Below are 23,402 nucleotides of genomic sequence, written 5' to 3' on the forward strand. Positions count from 1 at the left end.
TTTCAATGCAACTGTTGTGTTGAAGAAATGTTAACCAAGTGGGCCTAACACTGTTATAAAATAACCAAGCTTGGAGGTTTTAACATAATTAAGCTTGTGTGCGCCTTGAAATGTGCATAAAAGAGGACGATTACAAAACTATTTGCAGATTTGACGGCCCTCCATAGATGTAAATAATTCACAAAATACAAATAATCATAATTTATTTGCACGCACTCAAATGACAAAGCCGAGTGTTTTTAAATGTGCTTTTTGAGAGGTTCAGGGTGGTCCAACATGCATGCATGAAATGTTGCCATCCTCCCTGAGTGGAGGGTGAGACCAGTATATAAACTCCCACTCTGAGTCTGCTCCCATTACTCTAGGTCTGAAGGGGCTCGCTAAGAAATCAAGGATGAAGCTCCTTTTCGTAGCTGCCTTTGCACTCTTTGTGTTCTCCACCTTTGACAAGGCTGAGTCTTCAGCTTATGACAAAATAGTCGCTCACAGTCGCATCAGGGCAAGAAAAGAAGGGTAAGCTTATCAATATTTCAGATTTCATTGTTCCTTTGTGTTTTTGTACTATGTATGTGTGCATGGTTGCAATATGTCTGTGTGCCTATGTGTATGTATGATTTGTATACGCTATCCGACACCTTATTTTCCTTCTGGATAAATAAACTATCTCTATATCTCTATCTATCTCTTATGATTCATATTTTTTAACCCTTTGTGATGTCATATTAGTCGTTTTGCATGCAATAGTATTGAGCCTTGAATGTTAAAGTTGTCAAATAATAACTCTGACAAAGCAATTTCATATCCATTAGACGTGGATGTAATTATTCATATTTGACTGTCTGATTTCAGAAGTAGCAGGGGTAGTTGCAAAATAACTATTCACACTTTGGTGCCTAAGGAAGAGGATTAGGGCCACTCGTGAACATTTTATTTGAATTTTGACTTTATTCTTAGAATTCAGAATTTTAAGTCAGAATTCTAAGAATAAAGTCAGAGCTCAGAATTCTGAGAATAAAGTCAGCATTGTGAGATTAAAGTTGAAATTCTAAGAATAAAGTCAGAACTCTGAGTTTAAAGTTGGAATTCTAAGAATAAAGTCAGAACTCAGAATTGTGAGAATAAAGTCAGAATTGTTAGTTTAAAGTCAGAATTCTGAGAATAAAGTCAGAATTCTGAGCCAGAACTCAAACAAATTTTCACCAGTGACCCTAATCCTCTTCTGAAGGTGTCCTACCCGGCAGACCAGTCACATATTCATTCAAATGTGAATTATTTCCACAGAATCTCACTCCTGTATTACAATATGCTTCATTCCCTTTTTTTTACCCTCACTTCTCATCAGACCCAATGTCTGCACGCTCCAGCAGGTCATGGGGACCAAGAAGAAGTACTTTAGCACTTGTCGTAACTGGTACCAAGGGGCCATCTGTGGAAAGAAAGCGTAAGTGTTTTTTCCTGTTTCCACCGAGACAAGTTGTTTATCCTGTTTAAAGATAAAGGGTCAGTTCTGGGAGTTTTTGAAAATGTAGCACTCCTTTTCAATGTCTGCTTCCTCTTAAGGGGTTTTCATGGAAACTTTAATGTTTCCATAGAGACAGACATCTGTTATCTTACTCTGAATTGTACTAACGCTTGATATGAAAAACACATTTGTGGACACAGCACTAAATCTTTTGTTTTGGAAACGGTCACATTCGATCCTATAAACTGTCCATGATAAAAGCTTTCAGAACTAAGAAAGCCTGTTTGTCGTTGAATGCCACAGCGGTGAACCACTGATTCCAGGATATGATTTGGCTGCAAAATGTCGACTGACTTCATGAATGGAAAAGCGTTCAGCTCTAACATCTAGACAACCTCTTCTTTCTCTTATTCTCCATACTTTTTTCTCCCCTCAGTACTTTTGTGTTTAAACATGCTTGAAAGCCATGCAGACTCCCTTCTCCCACCCCCCCCCGCCTCTCTCTCTTTATCTCTCTCTCCCATGCACACAGACACACACACACATATATTCAGCTTGCCCTCCATGCTTTCATCATGCTTAAAACATTCTTAATAGCACTCTAAATAGATTGAGTTCTTCATGATGAATGAACACTTTCCGTCGAACTTGTCAAATTATAATGTTGCAATAATTCATCTATTAACGGGAGCCTGACATAATAATAATAATGTATACTTTGTCAATCCCACAAGGGGAAATTACAATGTTTTCACTCTGGTGTTATTACACACAGGCCAACATTACACACACATGCACTAATGGAGAGTTGTCAAATTGGTGGGGGGGGTGACCATAGAAAGGTGCCTTGAGCAGTTTGGGGTTTGGTGCCTTGCTTAAGAGCACATTGGCAGTGCCCAAGAGGTGAACTTGCAACTCTCCAGGTAGCAGTCTACCAACATTCTCTGGCTTATGTCGGGGACTTGAAAAACTGACCCTCCTTTTCCCAACCCAACTCCCTACAGACTGATATACTGCCTGGGACTAAACAAAAAGATAGCTGGGCCAAAGTTGAATTCACATCGTAAGCTGTTGGACAGGATGGACGAACACTTTAAAGGGCAATTTAACTTAAACAGATTATGTACGACTTGATGTGCCACAAGCACAGAATGATACAAAAAAAGAGGTCTACACATACAATATAAACTTGCTACAGTAACATATAAACTGTAGACATAAACGTCAAGTGAAAAATGTAACCAATGTTTGTCTAAACACAGTCATCATGACACTGACTATATTACCTGCCACAACCACACCTACAGTGTAGCTCTTGCATCATCATCAGATGTGTCCCATCTATTAACCTCAGCCTGGATTTTCCTGTTATTTTTCTGTGTGTGGGACATTTATGGGGGTCAACAAAGAGCCTTTGGGCCCCACGTGGGTGTGGAGCCAACAGCTGCTTTGGCCCTCAGCGTTTCATACAGTTTAACCAACACAGACGCAGACAGGATGAAACTTTGCATTCACAACAAATCCAGGAATGTGGCACCTTCCTGCGGAGGTGTGTGTGTGTGTGTGTTTAAGAACATAACCACCGCGAAACAATCATAAAATAGCGCTTTATTCAGTGCTTTGTTTGACGCTCCCTCTCTTTGTTCACTCTCTAGCACACTCCACCACCGCGGCTCCCTCTCTATCTGGCTCCGAGGAGGGGCCAACTTTGAACGCTACATATTCACCACATGTTCTATCTTTAAAAGCAAACAATTTCAATAATCATAAGATATAACACAATAAGAGATCTCTCCTGCTAAGCAACAGGGAAACTTTACCATCTTGAACATTTATAAATGCATCTTCTTCAACATCTTGAAATAATTCAGTCTAACTTACTGACTAAGATGATTTGATGTGTCTAAAATTGTCATTTTTGCAGTAGTGTTTGGCATTTTATGCTGAGTCTTACTTTGCCAGCCAAAGTACTTGTACTTGTCCCTCTAACGTTTAAGTCCACACATTATAATTTTTTCTTCCATCGCAGCTTTGTCTCTAAGAAAACTTTGTACAAGCAAACTGCCCATTAGCGATTGCTTGATCTGGAATAAAGTCACATACAGCTTCAATCGTTTTTGACAAAATTGTCAGGACTCTTAGTGGGACAGTTACTTTATAGAGTTGCTGACAAGGAAAAATGTTTCCAACGCCATGGCCAGACACGATCCCTCTGTGTGGGAGAGGGTTTTGCTGACTCTGCCCCAATGGGGTTTGTGGGATCTCATCCCAGTCCCTCCAACTCTATTCAACTTTGGTTCAAATCCAGATGTTATAGAGGTGAAATCAGCCATGACCCAGAACCCTCTGTCTGTACCCTGTCTGAGACAGTTCACTCATTTTAGTTTTTTGCTCAAACAAAAGGCTTAATTACTTTTTAATCAAGTGTTGGAATCTCACTACTGGAGCTATTGGCAGCTAGTTACAGTTACTGCAGTTATCCAATCATTCAATCCAATGATGTGTCTGCTAACCTAACCATGCCAACAAAAATCCCTATTGTCCATTTTAAACCACACATGGCCCGCATATGGAGCTTTCCTAGTGTGTAGCTCTCTCAGCGGAAACTGCTGACAGAGAAGAACTGCTAAACTTTGGCGCGCATATGTAGAGTGTGTCATGGCGAACCAGTGTTCCTATGCACTGTTCATATGCAACTAATTATAATGCTACTTGTTTCATCGTGCCACTTTGTGTAAGTTATCAATTTGTAAAGTACACAGACTTCCTAAACCTTTAAACGCCATTTGTCATGATTATTTTAATCATGTTGCGCTGATAAATGTGGCCAGGAGCAACTTCTTTGTAAGAATAAAAACTGAGCAGTCTACAATAATGAAGCCCCCGGCCAACTATGTAAGCATGTGGTAACATTTGCATCTATTGTGTTCTTAATGTATCGTGGGTCTCTTTATTGTTGCATTCCTGTTTGTTATTTGAGGTGAAATGGACATCTCCAAATGTCTGTTTTTCCAGGAGCTGGAAACAATGATATAGTTCCAACATGTTAAAACCTGCTGATGCAATGGGTATAGTCATGTTCATATGTAGCAGCTGCTCTTTGAATTTCACTATCCTCCTCGGGCTACAGTGTCCAGCACTATTTACCGCAAGTCCAGAGTAGACAATGCTTCTAACATGTTTGTGAAAAATTACCTTGAATGATGAAATGAAAAAAAAGTCTGACAATTGAATAATGTTGTTTTTCAGATTAGCTTAACTGTTTATAGCCATCAAACTCTTAAAATGTTCCTTGTGTCAACCAACATTTCCTTAAACTCAACTGTAATTGCACCGCAATGCTCCAAGGCCAAAATCGTAACACTTGAGGTTAACCAAATGCCAAGTAGACTCCAAACTAACTATTTAGCTTCAAAGAGGAGGTCTGGTAATATAAATCTACTACTGTAATGGTAGCATAATCTTTGAGGCCCCCTTTTCCATTAGGTTTTGGCCCAAACTGTAGGATCACATGGTCTGTTTGTGCAATGAAGTAATGAGTAACATCTGGAAAGACTGAATACACAGCACCAATGTGAGATGATGATTCAGCTCAAAACATGAACATTTCTCACACAGTGTAAAGATGCTTTCATAGGATGTAATGCTTATTTGAGAAGATACTCATATTTGTGATCTGTGTCTTTTGCCCCCAGGACTGTGCTTTATGAGTGCTGCCCTGGGTACATGAAGCTGGAAGGCATGCGTGGTTGCCCTGCAGGTGGGTTAAGTTCATGTTAATCTAAAGGTTTGATGCACAAAGGTTAGGCAAGACCCCATCTTCCAACTGCAGAGCAGCTGTGTGCTATTTTTGATTTTAGACCCAATACCAGAAGATTGTGGTGGAGCATATTGTCGAAACATGAGAAGCTTTTTGTTTTAATATAAAAACAACAGTCGGGCATTTAGTAATGCCTGTTATCAATCTCTTTCTTAGTGGCCCCAATTGATCATGTGTATGGCACTTTGGGTCTGGTCAAGGCCACCTCAACCCAAAAATACTCTGACGTTTCGAAGCTAAGGCCTGAGATTGAGGGACCTGGATCCTTCACCTTCTTTGCCCCTAGCAACGAGGCCTGGGAGCTTTTGGATGAAGTGAGTCAAGAATAAATTATAAAGCTGTGGAGGCTCTCTGTCTGTGAGCTTTAAACGTCTCATTTTTCTCAACCAACAGGAGTCTAGGAGTGCACTGGTCAGCAATGTCAACATTGAACTGTACAACGCCCTGCATTATCACATGGCCAACAAACGCCTCTTGACCAAAGATTTAAAGAATGGAATGACAGTCACCTCCATGTACAATGACCTGGGTCTTCAAATCAACCATTACTCCAACGGGGTGAGTCTTTACATTCATAGTTGTCGTAACGGCCCTATTGTAGTTGTGTAGAAAACATTTTTCTGTGGTATGACAGTGTATGCTTTGTGCAGGTGGTGACTGTGAACTGTGCCAGGATTATCTATGGCAACCAGGTTTCCACCAATGGAGTTGTGCATGTCATTGACCGTGTAATCAGCGCAGTTGGAAACACAATCCAGGATGTCATTGAGGTTGACGATGACCTGACAACTCTGAACGTGAGTAAGCGTACAGCAGGGACATATGAAATCATGTTTAACGACATGGATTCTGAAATAAATACAAACACTGCTGCAAAAGTGGGTCCCATTGGATTGCATTGGAGTTTCATTGGTATGGATATAGCATTGTTGGGTTTCTGTAAATACCATCATGGAGTACAGTCTAGACCTGCTCTTTAATGAAAAACACACAGAGATAACCGTTGTTGGGATTTGGCGCTACATAAATAAAATTGAATTGAATACATGAAGAAGCCAAACATTTGTCTAGTTTGCTTTTTCATTACCAGGGACAGTGCAGAAAGCACATGCAGAGTTTGCATTTGTGAGGAATTGACTTTAAAATTGATTTTTTTCACCCACAGAGGATCAGGTTGTTATGTCTACTTCCTGCAAATGTTTTTACTGTGCTCTATTAAATTTTGTAGTTCAATGAACATAGTCCTGCTGGTGATTTCACCATTTAGGATGTGGCTCAAACCGCTGGATTCCTGGAGAAGCTGGGTCAGCCAGGACATTACACTCTCTTCGCCCCCACCAATGAAGCTTTTGAGAGTCTGGGCAGCGAAGTGTTGGAGAGACTTCAGGGCGACAAGGAGGTCCTCAAAGGTAAACCAGAATTTTAATTATAGAAGTCTGTTGCTGTTCCCTAATGCCCGAAAGATCAACTCAAGGCCATTTGAAACATTGCACTGGAAACTGAGGATTTAGATCAACTGCAAACAGGGACCACATGTACATATATCTATAAAAAAAATACAGGAAAAGAAATGCAGTTTCCCTGACGGCATGTTTCCCAGACTAAGCCAACCATAAAGTGTTTCTTTTTTTCACACGTTAAACTTCTTCTAAGTCAAAACAGATGTCTCCGCATGCCACAGTGGATCTGGAACTTACACACATTTGGCTGTTCCTAACAAAGTTTCTTTGAAAAGCCATAAAAATAGTTTTCAGTTCACATTTCAATCCACACAAAGAATTATCGATGGAAAGTCCAACAATGCAACACATAAATTGTCACTTTGTTTTTTGTTTTTTAGAGTTACCAGCTGTAAATAAGTCAGGAGCAATATACTTTGGTGATTTCTGGGTTTGACATCGAGAAACGATGGTGGAAACGACAGATGACGAGTCCAAAGATTTCAGATCATTTGCAGCATTATTCAAACAGTGAATAATCTTTCATGACAAAGAGAGACGCTTCTGTACACACACGAATGTCTACGCACGAGTGACCACTGAACATCAGAATAACTGCGTTTTTACGGTCTTCTTGTCCTCACGTGTCAGTCTGTCTGTTTCTGTCGGACAGTTCCCTTCAAACTACTCCTTACTTTGTGAGACACTTCTAATAGTTTTACACATTCCGATCTATTTCTGCGAGCTAGTGTTACCTTCAAGCTGATCCTGCTATGGAGAATCCCTGAGAATGCATTCGAACCCCTGCATGTGTAAATACCAACCCATCATTTAGCTGTAAGTGAGTATTTTTCTTAAACGTTTGCAATAATTGTCCCACAACAATCATCAATCAGAGTGAGTTTTTATTTCTTTTTAATGATAATTTTGCTCTACCAACTGAGCTATCTGGGCGCCCTTAGGGTAAGTCAAAGCCTTGAAACATACAGTGACTCTAAGCGCCAGAAACATTCTGAACAAAACAACTAAAAAGTGCACAATTTCGACATGTTTAGCTTGTTTTGCATCAACAGTGAGAGGAGGGAAACAGCTGCTTTATTGAGCAAGCGAGTCAGACTGGCAACAATCCAAAACTTTTTATTAGCCCACATCTTTCCTTATGATGTGAGATCAGACCATTTCTATTGACAAAATCCCAAGTCTTTTCTCTCGGGGACCCAAGGGATCCAAAGGATCATCAGGTTCCCAGGACGTTATATCCTCAACTGCTCACATGAGAGAGACATGCAACAGCTCATGCAGCCAACTCACCTACTCCAATAAACACCTCCATTTACACCTAAACCACACATTAATTCAAAAACTTTGTGTTGCTTTTTTTCAGCTCTCCTGAATTTCCACCTTCTGAACTCAGTCCAATGCTCGGAGGCCATCATGTCCGGCACCTCTTATGAGACCCTGGAGGGCAACAACATTGAGATCGGCTGTGATGGTGAAAGTTTAACAGTCAATGGCATCAAGATGGTGCGCAAGAAGGACATTGTCACCACCAACGGTGTCATCCACCTTATTGACCAAGTGCTCATGCCCGACTCAGGTTAGACCCCCATCTTCTACTACATGAATACATAATGTATATTGTGCTAGCAGTTTTTTTTATTAAAAATAAAAAGAGACGGCATTGTAAAAACATGCGGTTGGTTTAACTACATGCATGATAGAACCACCATGATTGTGTTTAATGAAAGACTACAAGCAGGCACTTCACTTTGAAGCAATAACTAAATCCGTTTTTTAAATTATTTTGTTGGCATTAATCACAATTTACTTCACAGAGTGAAAACAAAATCTACAACAAAAATATGGTGTTTTTTCAAAAATGAAACCATGTCAACCCTTTTCTGGCACAACCTCAAAAAAGAATTATGAACCTGAAAATGAGCATAATATGGCCGCTTTAATACATATGCTTTCATCTTAAAGTGTGGCAAAATTAGTGTTTTAAACCAGAGTCTTCAGCTTGCTTGATTCAGGTGTAAATCTGAATAAAGATTACTTGTATTTCAAACCGCAGAGAGGCAACATTTTAAAATCAAGATGCTTACAAAATTTAGAGCAATTTTCTTGAAACACAAAATGTAAACATGAGATTTGAAGAAAACTACACACACTGTCACAAATGAAAAATCCATGTTTTAATAGAGTTGGATGGGATTCCCTTTGTCCTTTAAGCCAAGCAAGTGATGGAACTGGTGGGAAACACCCAGTCAACCTTTGGTGACATGGTGTCTGAGCTGGGCCTGTCTGCTGACATGAGATCAGACGCTGAGTACACTTTGCTGGCTCCCCTCAACACCGTCTTTAATGGTGAGTAACATGCGGTTCATTAAATTATACACCCCCATCCACCCCCCTTGTTTTCCATTTAGCAGGTGGCTAAAAACCATCCCTGGCTGCTCCACACTCAGTCACAGTCTGGATATGTTTTATTTCCTCTCGTGTGTTGAGTCATAAGTGAACAAATGTGTACATATATGGAGCTTCAGGGAAATTATGGATCTATTGGGACACTGCAGAAGCTTTATGCCATGTAAGAGCAAATACCCACTCCCCCAGTGCACATTCTCGGACTTCACCCCAAGGGAGTAAAGATGTTTTGTTCCTGTTAGAAGAATGTGTAATTAATCAAGGCAGGATACTTTTATCTTTATAGGCATTCATTTTAAATGGATGTCAGGAATGCACAAGGCAACGATGGCTGGATGTAACAGGAACCTTCTATTCGAACAAATTCTTCCATGTTCACTAACCTACAAATCATGAGGCATGATGTAACCATCCACCTACAGAACTTTGCAGTAAATCAAGTTGTTGGCAGCGGTTATGTCTTTGCCCACGTTTAGTATAGCCACAGTTGCTCTTTAAAAATGATGGGCAAAATAATACAAATATAAACTCTCTGCTGCCAAAGCCACTACATCAGATGTACATGTACAATGTTCCTGCTATGTGGATTTTCTTCTAAACTAAAACCGTTTCTTTCCACGACAGATGAAGTGATGTCCATGGATCAGAGCCTGCTCAGGATTATCCTGCAGAACCACATCTTGAAGAATAAGATTGTCCTGGGACAGCTGTTTAACGGCCAGCGGCTGGAGACCATTGGAGGAAATTTTCTGAGGGTCTTCATCTACCGCACAGTGCGTCCTCTTCTTTGAAGTTGTGTCTGAAAATTGTGGCCTGGTGCCAGTGAACGCACACCCTATTGAGACGTGACATTAATCACCCTTGTCTTGAACCTGTGGATTATTTCTGCAGGCTGTGTGCATTGAGAATTCCTGTCTGTTGAGAGGCAGTAAAGAAGGAAGCAACGGGGCCCTTCATCTCATGAGAACCCTGTTGAAACCGGCGGAAAAAACTATGTTTGAGATTTTGAGAGGAAATGGCGGTTTCAAGTAAGTACAGAGCATTGGAAGTAAAAAAAATAATTGTGGATTTAAAAGTACTCAAACTACATCTTTCTGTATCTTTCTATTAAATCTGCTGCAATATGTCAACCAGTGGTTTCTGTTGACAGCCAGGATACTGTTTTCTCATGAGATAATTCTTATGGCATTTTAGGCCTTTATTTGATAGATCAACTTAGACATGAAAGGGGAGAGAGATGGGGGAATGAAAAGCAGAAAGAGCCGCAGATCAGAGTTGAACTTTTGACCGCTGCAGCGAGGACTGAGCCTCTGTACCTGGGGCACACACTCTACCAGGTGAGCTGCCCCAGGCGCCCCAGGTTACTGTTTTCTTCTCTGTTCTGCAGGATCTTTTTGTCTCTTATGGAAAGTGCTGGTTTGACTGACCTGCTGAAACAGGAGGGAGACTTTACTCTGTTTGCCCCGAGCGATAAGGCTTTCGCTGGAATGAGCAGCAGTGATTTGTCCTTGTTGAAGAGTAGGTCTCCCATTCCCCTGCTCTCTTTCTATGTGTTTCAGACCCTTATGTTGCTAATTGGAAATCACAAAACATAAAGTGACGGTTATTTGTGTTTACTGTTTTTTATTTCAGGTGACATAAATGCACTCAGAACAATTCTCTTGTATCACATCAGTAACGGTATCTTCATTGGTGGAGGTCTGGAGACTGGGGTGACAAACCTTCTCAAGTCTCTTCAAAGCAGCAATCTCAAAGTGTTGTCTGTAAGTACTCAACACAGAAAGACTGAAAGTATTTTATCTGAAGGCAATGCATGCTATGTCTTGTGTTATCTTTACACATAAAGGAATTCTAACTTATTTGAATTATTCAGTAATGTCATGATAGTGCCAATCATTATCATAGAAACAAATCTCATCAACCTCAATCTTTAAACTCAGTGACTTCAATAAGCCAATAACATTATTCGTTCCTCGCCTTTTAAAATGCAGGTTCATTCAAGCCCCTCATTTTGTGGTTTTCTCATCTGTAATTGTTTTAACTGTCTCCTCAGGCTAACAACTCAATGCTAGTGAACTCTGTCCAAGTCCCTGAATCTGACATCATGGCCACAAATGGAGTCGTTCACTTCGTCAACCACGTTTTGTATCCTGGAGGTACAATTCCCACCCCTTTTCCCTTTTGTAAATCTGTCAAGAGATGCACTCTCTCCAATACTTTTATAACAGGATAAGCCCAACTGCATTTAACCAGCGTGCGCTCTGTTCCAGATATCCCTGTTGGAAGCCAGGATTTCCTCATGCTATTGAAGAGGCTCATCTCTTACATGCAAATCAAGGTGTCATATCCAAAATGTACTACTCATCATAAAAGCTGTAGGGCTGATAATGGCCAGGGTGCAGTTTTCTGTGTACTCAACATAATACTCAGTATGAATTTCAAGACAAGAACCTGCTTGAAAGCCAGCTGTGCAGTGCATCTACTGTATTGATTTTGAGCAAAGGTTTTCTGACTTGGTTTACAGGTTAATTAAATATGGGCTTTGTCATGTAGCATAAGCAAAGTGGTGGTACTATACAGTATACCATGTTGTTAATGTGTAATCTGCTGTAACAGATTTTTACCTTCTTTTTACAGTACATTTCAGGATTCAGATATCAGGAAATTCCCCTCACATTTATGAGTAAGTAGCAATATTATGTTTTTATTGTATTGTTTGCAACATAGTATTTTTTAATATCTTAAAGCTATTCTTCACTGTCATTAATGGCTTTATGCCTCCTGTTGTTTTTTCAGAGAAAATCACTCGTGTTGTCCAGCAAGGTACAGTAATGATGATTATAGATTAGCATTATCATGTGATTCTTAGTCAGTAAGGTCTGATAAATTATATGAAGTTAGTGTGGTTAGGTGGTTAGGTTAGTGATGCCGTGTTCAGAAACTGTGCAGACAGACAGTATGAGAAGAAGAATGTGTTATTTAAACACTAAAGCATGTAAACAGGTTTAGTGGAAACCCAAAATACAAGAACCTGAAAATAAATATGGGACCTTTAAATTGAAACATACTGATTAATCACTAACCCTTTTCTTTAAACCATTTTACACACATGCAAGTGACAATAATCAGAGAGAAGTAAAGAAAAATACCTGCAAATGAATGGAAAATCTGTATGCTGCCTGTCATTTCAACGTGGTGAAACATGTCTCCTTTGCTTTTACAGTTCCTGATGTAACCAAGGTCACCAGGGTCATTCAGGGGGAACCATCCATCACTAAGGTTACCAGGGTCATAGAGGGTAAACCCTCCGTCACTAAGGTCACCAGGGTCATTGAGGGTAAACCCTCCGTCACTAAGGTCACCAGGGTCATTGAGGGTCAACCGTCCGTCACTAAGGTCACCAGGGTCATTGAGGGTCAACCCTCCATCACTAAGGTCACCAGGGTCATTGAGGGTGAACCCTCCATCACCAAAGTTACCAGGGTCATTGATGGTAATTATTGTTATTTGAATCAAAATTTCTGTAGTTTTATAATATTTTTCCTCTCACAAACTCATGAATGCTGTCTTCTGCAGGCCCACAGTTCTCAGTCAGCAGTGGCACCACCAACATCGCCCTGGACGGTCAGTGAAATTAATGCAGATTTGAATACAGAAATGTACGAATAATTTTAAGTACTTTAAGCACCGCAGCTCAGTCTCCTAGTTTGTGTGATTGTTATGATTAATGTTGTTATGAAGTTTTATTCCTGGCATCAGCCATCTTATGTGGTTGAATTTGTAAGGAATATTTGTAAGAGAATTCATAGGGAAATTGTTCACAGTTGTTTGTGCAAATGCACCAAACAGCAGTTCCCGGTAGTCTGCCTTCTTGCAGAACCTGAATGGAGTCCTGTATGAGACTCTTGGAGGTGACTCCATAGTTCTGTTGTGAGACTTCAACGTGCATGTGGGCAAGGATGGAGACACTTGGAGAGGATCCAAACCCAAGTAATAGTTCGTTGTTAGACTTCTGTGCTTGTAATACAAACACCATGTTCTAACATAAGGATGCTCAGAAGTGTACGTAGTACCAGAGCACTCTAGGCCGAAGGTTGATGATCGATTTAGTAATCGTGTCATCTGATCTGAGACCTCATGTTTTCTCTGAAGAGAGGTGAAGAGAGGGGGTGGAGCTGCCAACCGATGACCATCTGGTGGTGAGTTGGGTCAGGGGGTAGGGGAAGACTCTGGACAGACCTGGTAAGCCCAAACGGGTAGTGCTGGTAAACTCGGAAGATCTGGAGGAGTTCCAAGTTTACCAAGTTACAAGTTGAAGATTGACACATCTTCCGGCTGAGCTGAGTGAAAGGAGCACTTTGAGAAACTCCTGAATCCAACTAACACGTCAGCTACGGTAGAGGCAGAGCTGGAAGATGATTGGATCTTCTTTAGGAGGCTCATCTTTAATTTCCCTAGTGGAAGTCACTGAGGTAATCAAACAACTCCACAGTGGCAAAGCCATAGGGATTGATGAGATCCTTACAGAAATGCTGAAAGCTTTGGGTATGGAGGGTCTGTCTTAGATGACACACCTCTTAAACATTGCGTTGAACTCTAGGACAGTGCCTTAGGACCAGCTTTTCGCCCTTGCAAGGATCCCGGAGGGGGGCTGGGAGTTTGCCCATCCAGTCTACATATGTTTTGTGGATCGGGAGAAGGTAAAGTACATGACCGTGGGAGGTCTCTGTAGTAAGTCGGACTTGTTCCAGCTGACAGGATATTGAGACATAGTCGTGGTGGGGAGGGGTTACAGTTCATTTGGCTGGGGATCTCATCACTGCTTTTTGCAGCCAAGTGTGATGCAGCTGGGATGAGGATCAGCACCTCTAAAACTGAGAACGTACAGTAGTTCTCTTCAGGAAATTGATGGAGTGCCATCTCCGGATTTGGAATAAGTCCTTAACCCCAAGTGAAGGAGTTTAAAGGGATATTTCACCACTGGAAAGATGAATAAGTATTTCATTGGATCACTTATGAAGTGGAAATGTAAAAATGTTAAGAAGTTGGTGCCTTCTAGATCAAGAAATGCCAGAAAATGTATTTTTGGCTCATGTGGATGACAACTCTCAGAAAGCACTTGCTTAGCTACGAGTCTACTCCCAAGCCATGCCTACCGAAAACGCATGTCAATACTGGTTCCTACCCTCACTTATGGTCATAAAGGCTAGGTTATGACCTCAATAACAAGATCCCGGGTACAAGCAGCCACAGTTTGTTTTTTTAGAATGGTGGATGGCTACTCACTCAGAAATAAGGTGAGGAGCTCAGTCATCGTGAGGAAATCAAAGTAGAGCTGTTGCTCCTTTGCGCTAAAAGTAGTATCTGGTAAGGGTGCCCCCTGGGAACCTCCCTAGAAAAGTTTTTCCAGGCACGAACATTCCTAAAGGAAGATCCAAGAGTAGGTGGAGAGATTGTATCTTCATCCTGGCATGGGAATGCCTATGGAAGTTTGGGGTCGCCTCCTGGGGCTGCTGCTAAGTAATGTACTACAAGTACACTTATTGTGTTAAAATAGACTTAAAACAAATATATAGGCGGCTATTTATGCTATATTTAGGGTAGAAGAACCCAAATGTTACCTAATTATCCTTTGAAGAAATGTTTCTCATAGTTAACTTTACAAAATAATCTCGTTTTAATTGAAGGATGTTTTCTTTATCTTTCAGGAACTGACCTTTCCGACATTGAAGGGGATGCTGACAGACTTACCCAAACAATCCGAGGTGAGTTTTATCAACATCTTAGTAACCGGGAAAGAACATTTCATAAATAATGTTTGACTTATGTTTGTTTGCCTTTATAGAAGGCAGTACAAGAAGAACCCCTTCCCGGAGAGTTTTAGGTAAAGAATATCAGTAAAAAAAACAACAATCTGCATTTGTAATAAATGCAACGTAGCCTATAAGCTAGTTCAGGCAGCTAACTCAGGCCGCTGCTATGTTCACAGCATACTCTTCTCCCTGCAGCATATATCTAATGCATCCCTCCAATCGTGGGGGCTGTACTTAAAGCAACAATTCAGCATTTTTAGGAAATGCGTTCTGGGCTACACATTTTTTGCTGAGAGTTGGATGAGAAGATTGATGCAATGTTATCAATCTTAGAATTTAACGTTTGGCAAAAAAGAAGCACATTTCCCAAAATGTCAACTATTACTCTAAGCTGACTGTGCCCTGCTCACTCTTTTGCTGCCATGCGTACTGCCACAACGCTCACATGAACGCTATGCTGCATTTTGTGCTAATGCCGCTGCGGCTGCTGTTCATGCACTGTAGGATTTTATGAGTTTCACCTCCACAGCAGCATCCACCTCTTAAAGTGGCAGACTCAAGTCACGCAACCTAACTCGAGTCAGACTTGAGTTGCAAATTTGAGGAGTTTAGACTTGCTTTAATTCCAGTGATAAACAACTTGACTCTAACTTGGTATTCCTGACTTCAGACTTGAATTAGACTGGAGACGGATGACTCAAAATGCAAACGTTAATTTTAACCAACTTTAGACTTGGTTAAGATTCGATTTGGCATTCTATTGAGATTACATCTGAAAGGAACTCAGGGGACTGATTTGGGGCAAAATCAAGGGGGTAAGCAAGCCTCCACTTGCTAAGCATACCTCCTATGAAGCCATTTTGACTCCAATGAGACATCACCCGGCGTTAGCATCCCTTGACTGCCATTCATTTTGGCGCAACTTTGATAGAGAACAACGTTACATCTGAAGCGTTTAAAGACCATTTGTCCATTTTTTGATTTCTTAAGAAACAGGACAAAGCATAAAAGGCTCTATTACCTTGTAGCTCAAGTTATGGCTCCATAGCAGACGTTTTATAAAAATGGGCTAACAATTGTGTCATAACCAAGCTATTTATTTACCACACAGTACAGGAGAAGCACGTAGACGGTTTTGACTTACATTAGCTGTTCAGGTTTAAGGACTAATGTTAACTAGCGTTTTAGTTAGCAACAATTAGCCTGTGCCCATGTTATCTCCTAACATATACTGTGCCTGCGCTCTCCGTCTTTGCAAGATTGGGAATGATTGAGATTTCTTTTGCACAGTACTTTTCCAGAAGACTTACAACTTTCAGACAGGTTACACACATCGCATCTACATCGTCAAGCTCAGTTTGCAGCTGCTCAGTAACGCTTAGCCATAACCGGAAAAGGGCTTCTGATAGACTTCACTGGTCTCCGTGGAAAACAACAGGGTCACAATGTCCATTTCTTTTACTGTCTATGGGCAATACAACCGCTTAAATGAATTTACGAGAGCACATTTCTAGTTACATAGCCGCGTTCTCGTGGAGTACTGGTTACAGGTCAGATTTTTGGATGACTTGACTTGTGACTGGCTCGTCTCACAGCAGGGACTCGACTTGACCTGCTGGTTTTTAACCACAGTGACTTGAGACTTTCTTGTGACTTGAAAGTTAAGATGTGAGACGTGCTTGTGATTTGCACAAGTGTGACTTACTCCCACCTCTTCTACATGCACCCATAAGGGCTAAGTTAGTATTAGTCTCACTCTCCCCTCACTGCTTTGCCGAACTTGTTTCCTTATGTGGAGGGATGAGCTCAGACATCTGCATTTACATAATCTATTCCACATTAATTTGCTTACTGACATATATATATGGTTGTATCCTTTTTCTAACAACAGGCAACAGGAGAAGGATAAGGGACTGAGCATGGATGGATGAGAATATTGACTATCGTTGTAAAGGCAGGAGAGAGACACCAAACCCAGATGTTGAAACTGGTGTTTCCAGGGAACACTTCAAATATCAGTGATACCAATTATACTGTAAAAGGTATGTTTGACAAAAAATAAAACTATTCTTATAAACAATTTAAGGGTGCTTTGAACGTATATCCAGTATGAGTATGCAATCTCTGAAAAGGGTTAAGCATATGTAAACAGTGTTTTAAACTAACATTTTGGCATGACTTTTAAAACACGGAGCAAGTCAGGGTAGCAATAAAATCTTTTCAATCCAAACCATTAGAGTAGCTATAAAACCTTTCAGTTCTAAACTTCTCTATGCTTTTGCTAGAGGTTAAGGTTAAAACAAGATTTTTTACAAGCTGTGTGGGAATAGTTATAAGTCTCAGCAGGATAAAGATTGAAAACAAAAGTGTGTTTTCAGACTTGAATTGTTCAAAATTGTTGTTTTTTATTTCTGCGGTTGTAAGTTGTTAAAAGTTTCATGTAAATTGTCCCTATGCTTGTATCACTGCACAATTGTTTCCTTTCTATTTTTTTAAACATCTCCAATAAAGTTCATTCTTTAATGTGCCAATCTGAAAAGGGCATCTGAAGAGATTGTGTTATGTCATTTTTACTTGGAAAGCTCTTAAGCAGTCAACATTGATTCCGAAAAGAGAGTCTTAAATGTCAAAAGTTAAATCTAAATAGTATGTCTGCATTTTGTATTTCCAAGTACAAGGTCTTTAAATTAGACTATGATTTCAGAGTCATCCTTTTAAATGTCCCAGTCTTTTTTTTCTGCATGCATAGTAGGGAACATGGCAGTCTACTTTTGGAAACTTCCAAGAAGACGTTGTGAAAAAATCTGAAATAAATTGGGTTTAATGTGCAAAAAGAACTCTCTTTTTCCATATTTCATGGACAGAATGTATCACATTATTAAACATCTACTGAAACTTGAAAATGTAAATACGTTATACAAGTTGCATAAAATATGATGTAATGGCTGAGTCCTGTAGCGGCCCACGTTAGAGTCCACCATCTTATGATTCTATTTACAGCGGTTTCATTAAATGAAGAACAAATGCATTTTTAATGTTTATCAGAATAATTAATCATATTTATTTTCGGTGCTTGTAACAATTCAGCCAGTTAAAAAATGTTTTCCCTGAGTCTGCAGGGACATTGTGAGCTGTTGGCTGTCGTGTGCAGACTTTTGGGACAGACCCAACTCCTATGTTGTTTGCTTTTTGCAACACTCTTCAGTGCTGTTCACTGCTTCCTAGAGTCAAATCTGAGCAACTGCCAAGACACAAACAAACTCTTGCAACATACAAAACCACAAACATGGCAAAAACGTAAAAAGCAATTTTCTTTTCATCTGTGATTTTTACATTCAAAGTAATTCACAGCGTGTAGCAGCCGGCTTTAATGAGCCAAGCAGCTGGTTAACCCCTGCTTAAAGTGATGAAGTCATCACTTTAAGCCAGGCAGCTGGTTCAACCAGTCAGTGGAAGGTCAAAATGATAACTCGCCTACCAACCAAACAAGAAGTACAAAAACAGGTTGCGTTATTGTTAACTATCCAGCAAGACCAACAGATGTACGTATGTATGACAAAAATAGAAGATAGCCCTTAAATATTGTACTTTGTGCATCAGTTTGGATCAACGGAAGTCCACTTCCAGGATAAAGCCTGACATCAGCCACAGGTGGGGCCACAGGCAGGGGCCCCAGGCAGGCCTGCTTGGTTCTTTCGGGGAATGGTTGTAAAGATTTACAAAGACTATATTAATGGCATTTACTCTCTAACTTACTGTAGACAAAGTACACACAGAGATACACTGTTAAGAGCAAATTATGTTTAACCATGTGTCAGCCAATTTAAATAGCTCATGTTTCTGCATAATGTGTGAACAGTTAACATTAATATTGGATGTGGCATTTTTCTTTCGCGAGGTGCAAATGTTCCACCAAAACAAGATCCTTCCTGAGACCAATTTTCAAAACCACCTTCGCTTTGCGCCGCCCAGGACGATTGTGATTGGTCTAAAGAAATGGAAACAACCCTTGAGTGTTTTTATTGTCCTGGAATATATGTGAAATGTTGCCAGACCTTACCCCACAGTGCAGTGTAGAGATAGTTAGGAGTTTAGAACATATTCACATCTGTACTCTATAGTATCAACAAGTCATGTTGCATTGACTGACCCTATTTCAGTATCAGTTAAACATCCTCAGCTGCATAGATCATAGGGACATAAGGACTCCGGGGAATGACTCCCCAGAGCTAGGTTAGTAACAAGCATTTCTGAGACATGGATCCACACAAAATAGGAAAATAGAAAGATAGAGGTGAGAGGATCTCAGTGTGTCAAAGGAAGTCCCCCAGCTGTCTAAAACTATTACAGCATAACTAAGAGACAGGGTAAAGAGAGGAGCCTGGTCAGGCTAGAACTCTCCCCAACCGGATCGGGCTGTATGCCCTGCCTCCCTCTAGTTTTATTATATTATTGATTACATTATGAAACTGCTGGTATCGCCAACAACAGACTCATATTTCACTGGCCAGTTTCCATGTTCACCACATACTCCAACAGGCAGCTGTCTGCTCATCTGTTTATAAGTGAAACCATACAGGCAGCCAATATGTCACCACATCAATATCTTTATGGCGAATAAGCTTTCACTTATCTGCAAGTATTTTGTTGTTTGGTATTTGGGGCCCAAACGGATATTAATGACATGATTTTTAGCTTTCAAAGGTCATTCACACTGCAGCTTTTTAAAACATGTTCTTACTGCTAGAGAATGGAATCAACATGTGATATTTTATTACAGACCAGCATTATTTTTAGAGCAAATCCTAGACAGAATTAGAAAGAGTGTTACAGAATTCAATAATCAATTGATGCTTTGCAATAATAAGTTTCCATTATTTGGATATTAGAGTATAATTTATAAAAAAGGTGTTGGATCTAACTGCAGCTCTTCTTCAACCAATGGTCCATCTTGTAGGATTTCATGTGTTTGGCAGGACAGATTTTAGAAAAGCACACATTTTCCCTAAAAGCTGATATTGTTATATCTAACTGAGCTGTCCCGGTGCCATTGATGCAAATCAATGACATTACATTTGCATGTTAGTTCTTTCTTTTTTTGTATGATTTATTTGTGGGATTTTGAACATAACAGATATTACACCTCATCCATGAAGTGAAACTAATACAAAGAGTCCTTCTGTAAAACAAGGTACTGGCAAAGAGACCGGTTAGCCCCAACTCACACCCCCCTCCCCCTTCTTTCCCTTACAGAGATGTAAATGAAATAGGGTAAAATGGGTTTTAAAACAGATAATAGTGGGAGTTGTAGTCTAATAGGCCATGCATGCCTTCACATATGCACATACATGATTCCATACAAGTCATGCATGCTGATGACGATGCTCTTGATGTTATATACTGTACATGTGTATGTATGCTGCCTCATGTGACCTACGAATTTTGATTTCAGGAAAGGTTTCAGTCTGTTTTAAATTGGCTCTAATCAATCAGATAAGCATACCAGGAGAACTCTCTGGCCAAGTTAATGTGTGTCAGAGCAGCTGTGTGAAATTGACTCGTAATCTGGATGCATCACCGACTCCAAAACGCTGACATGTTCCTGGCACAGGGGGGTTGTGTGCGAAGTCTTGGATGACTTTCCACTGCATTACCATCATGTATAGACTTGGCCACAATAAAATAAGAGCTGTCTTCAACCATTTGATATACGGGGTGCGATTGAACATTTTTGCACCCAAGCAAAAGCAATTTCAGATTTACTCAACACAAATCACTGTCCTCCTGCTCAGTTCTGAGTGACAGTTCCAGGTGAGGGAAGTTCACCTTACATGGCTGCAAAACTATGACAAGTCATCTGAATCGACAGGGTGCCTTTGTTACAGATATTGATAATATGCTCAAATGTGAATTAAGTTAAGTTAATAAGTTATTTAAGTTTTGGAAGACAAAATGACTGGAAAGCATTTGCAAGTGTTTGAATATCTTTTTGAAGGTGTCTTATCAGCTCCATGTTGACTTTATCCAGCACGTCTCATGAACTAAGAATTATTATTAATTTTGGGCCCATGGCTTTTTTAGATTTTGTTATATATCCCAGTATATTGATGTGAATCCACTAGATATGTAACGTTGCATTGTGAATTGGTGAAACATCAACATGAATGTGTAAACAATGTGTAAATTACTTACATTAACACCTGGTCGACTCACATCAACACCTGGTCACTTTAAGACTTTAACACTGGACTCAACACGGACACTTTGATAATAATGATTATGGTCTATTTTTTTCATGTCTTTTTATTTACGAATGTTCATATTGTTCACATTATTTTATTTTGTTGTCTTTATACTGTCTTTTTTATTTTTTATTTACATGTTTTTATATTTTCTTGCTAAAACTGATGCTGGAATTTTCAATTTCCTCGCGGGAGTCATCCCAAAAGGATTAATAAAGAGAAGTCTAAATCTAAAGATTACAAATGTTTGTGATAAAAAAATAATAATTGTGATGCAATTTTTAAACGGCCCAGGGCGTGATCTACTTTGGATTTTTCTTGGTTGACTTAAGATATCTCTGAGTTTTTAGTTTTTTAGGTATCACTTCAGATTTTAGAAAGGCTTCATGATAGCCTGACAATGATGAACTTTTGTGAGACAGGCCTCAATCACCAAGATTTGTATCTTTAAAAAACTCCCATTTCTAGTCTGAAATCCACTGATTTTTGCCTTTTCACAGACAGATCTAGCGAAGCCACAAGATGCCATTGGATTCCTTTCGTATAAGCACTTTAATTTGTCTTTAACCCTCGGGTCAACCACGCAACTTCTCTTTTCTGTGTAAAAATTTTAACTTTTTCAATGTTTTGGTCCTCTTTTTGGAACTTTTGTCACTTTTCCCGATGTTTTGGAAATGTTTTGATGTTTGAGTCCGTTTTTTGTCACTTTTTCTGATGTTTTTGACGATTTTTTTCCACATTTTTTCAGATGTTCTTTTGTCAGTATATATTTCAAATGCTATAAAATTAACTGAAGCATCCAAATTCAATGAAAGTAGTGAGCTGATCATTGAATTCACTTGTCAAGAGCGTTGTAAAGAACCATCCACGTTATTTCTTTTGACAATTTGGTTGAAAGAAACCAACATTTCTGATATAGAAAGCTTTTGAAAATGGGTCAAATTTAACCCGAGAACAACAGAAGGGTTAATGTAAAAATGTGAATTTATAATTGTTCATTACAACACACCCTGATCTGTCACTGTTGTTGGCAATAGAGTCACTGAGGAACCGGCAAACAGTCAGGTCAAGTTTACTGTTCTAAGAAGTGAATGATACACACTTGAATGTTTGCATAATTATTGTGGGGTGGCAGTAGTTCAGTCCGTAGCGACTTGTCTTTGGAACTGGAGCCAGTTCAAGTCCCCATACAGAGTGTGGACTGGTAGCTGTGGAGGTGCCAGTTCATCTCCTTGGCACTGCCTAGGTGCCCTTGAGCAAGGCACCCAACCACAAACTCCTCGGTGCTATCCATGCGCAACCCCTCACTCTAACATAATTTGTGCATGTATGGGTCCTGTGCATGTGTCTGTTTTTCAGGTCTGTGTGTAACTACAAACATGAAATGTAGCGTAATTTCCCCTATGATTAATAAAGTATGTCTTCTTCTTTATTGTCAGGAATTGGTAGGCGAGCGTGAGCTGTTAAACCATCCTAACACTAGTGCTGGTAGACTCAAGATGATTTTGATTCAGATTTGTCTTGGCCTTCTTCAAAAGCCATCCAGAACAGGCAATGACATTGTTGGTGACAGTGTGTGCCTCCATTGGACATCTGGAGACACACACCACACAGAATTTGTCCGCAGTGCACCATCTCTCGTTTGGACTCGGTCGTCAGACTTGCCTTGGACTCAACCAAGATGGTCTAGACTACTTCCTAACACTAATAAGCCTGAAAGTTATTTGACGTTTGACACAGGGGATAAAGAGCTATAGAGCACAGCAACTTTTATTTCCCATCTCTGTGGTATGTGTCATACAGAGAAGCAGATTCAAAAGTTACATAACCTTTCATGCTCTGACAGACTGCAGGGAATAACTGCTGGAGCAACATAGATGGAGCCCAATAAATAATCCTCTCTATATTTGATAAGACAATTTATTGAGCAAATTTAGCCAGTACTCTATGTGGCTAAAAGACTTTCTGTCTAGATATAGGTTACATGTTGTAAAAGGCTGCATTTCCACACCCACATGTCTTTGGTTAGCACATTGTTATTCATTTATGTTGTGTACAATACAATGTTAAAATACCAGCCATAATTATCAATAACAACAAACGTATTTATCATAATAAAATACCATGCCTGTGTCATCTTTTGGCTAGGTCCAAAACAGGCAGACTTTAAATTTTGTTCGACTGTTTCCACTAATGAAG

At 39.9% G+C, this 23,402-nt stretch overlaps 1 protein-coding gene across 7 annotated transcripts; it reads left to right on the plus strand.

The window, feature by feature from the left end:
* Positions 1-247: 247 nt before the first annotated feature.
* postnb (periostin, osteoblast specific factor b) lies at positions 248-17,795 on the plus strand. Of its 7 annotated transcripts, none has more exons than XM_034866440.1 (23): positions 248-513; positions 1,343-1,441; positions 5,158-5,222; positions 5,439-5,596; positions 5,676-5,840; positions 5,933-6,079; positions 6,550-6,691; positions 8,106-8,318; positions 8,954-9,088; positions 9,773-9,921; positions 10,040-10,176; positions 10,536-10,666; positions 10,781-10,911; positions 11,202-11,304; positions 11,419-11,486; positions 11,786-11,831; positions 11,945-11,971; positions 12,372-12,466; positions 12,545-12,641; positions 12,725-12,772; positions 14,857-14,913; positions 14,994-15,032; positions 16,850-17,795. In XM_034866440.1, the coding sequence occupies exons 1-23, from the start codon at positions 395-397 to the stop codon at positions 16,876-16,878; spliced, it is 2,400 nt and encodes a 799-aa protein (XP_034722331.1). In that variant the 5' UTR covers positions 248-394; the 3' UTR covers positions 16,879-17,795. The 7 variants fall into 7 exon arrangements, with proteins under 7 accessions (XP_034722331.1, XP_034722336.1, XP_034722324.1 ...); XM_034866445.1 differs by having other exon boundaries at positions 14,997-15,032; XM_034866433.1 differs by having other exon boundaries at positions 12,372-12,427; positions 12,467-12,641.
* The last annotated feature ends 5,607 nt before the right edge of the window (positions 17,796-23,402 follow it).

Source organism: Etheostoma cragini, chromosome 3 (genome assembly GCF_013103735.1).
Source record: "Etheostoma cragini isolate CJK2018 chromosome 3, CSU_Ecrag_1.0, whole genome shotgun sequence".
Lineage (NCBI taxonomy): Eukaryota > Metazoa > Chordata > Actinopteri > Perciformes > Percidae > Etheostoma > Etheostoma cragini.

What these genes read in the sequence shown, in the direction of transcription:
- postnb (XM_034866417.1), top strand. Translation starts at nt 395, where the DNA reads ATGAAGCTCCTTTTCGTAGCTGCCTTTGCACTCTTTGTGTTCTCCACC. An exon ending in CCTCAACACCGTCTTTAATG is followed by an intron (nt 9,089 to 9,772) that starts GTGAGTAACATG and finishes TTTCCACGACAG; the next exon opens with ATGAAGTGATGTCCATGGAT. An exon ending in CCCTTCCCGGAGAGTTTTAG is followed by an intron (nt 15,033 to 16,849) that starts GTAAAGAATATC and finishes TTTTTCTAACAA; the next exon opens with CAGGCAACAGGAGAAGGATA.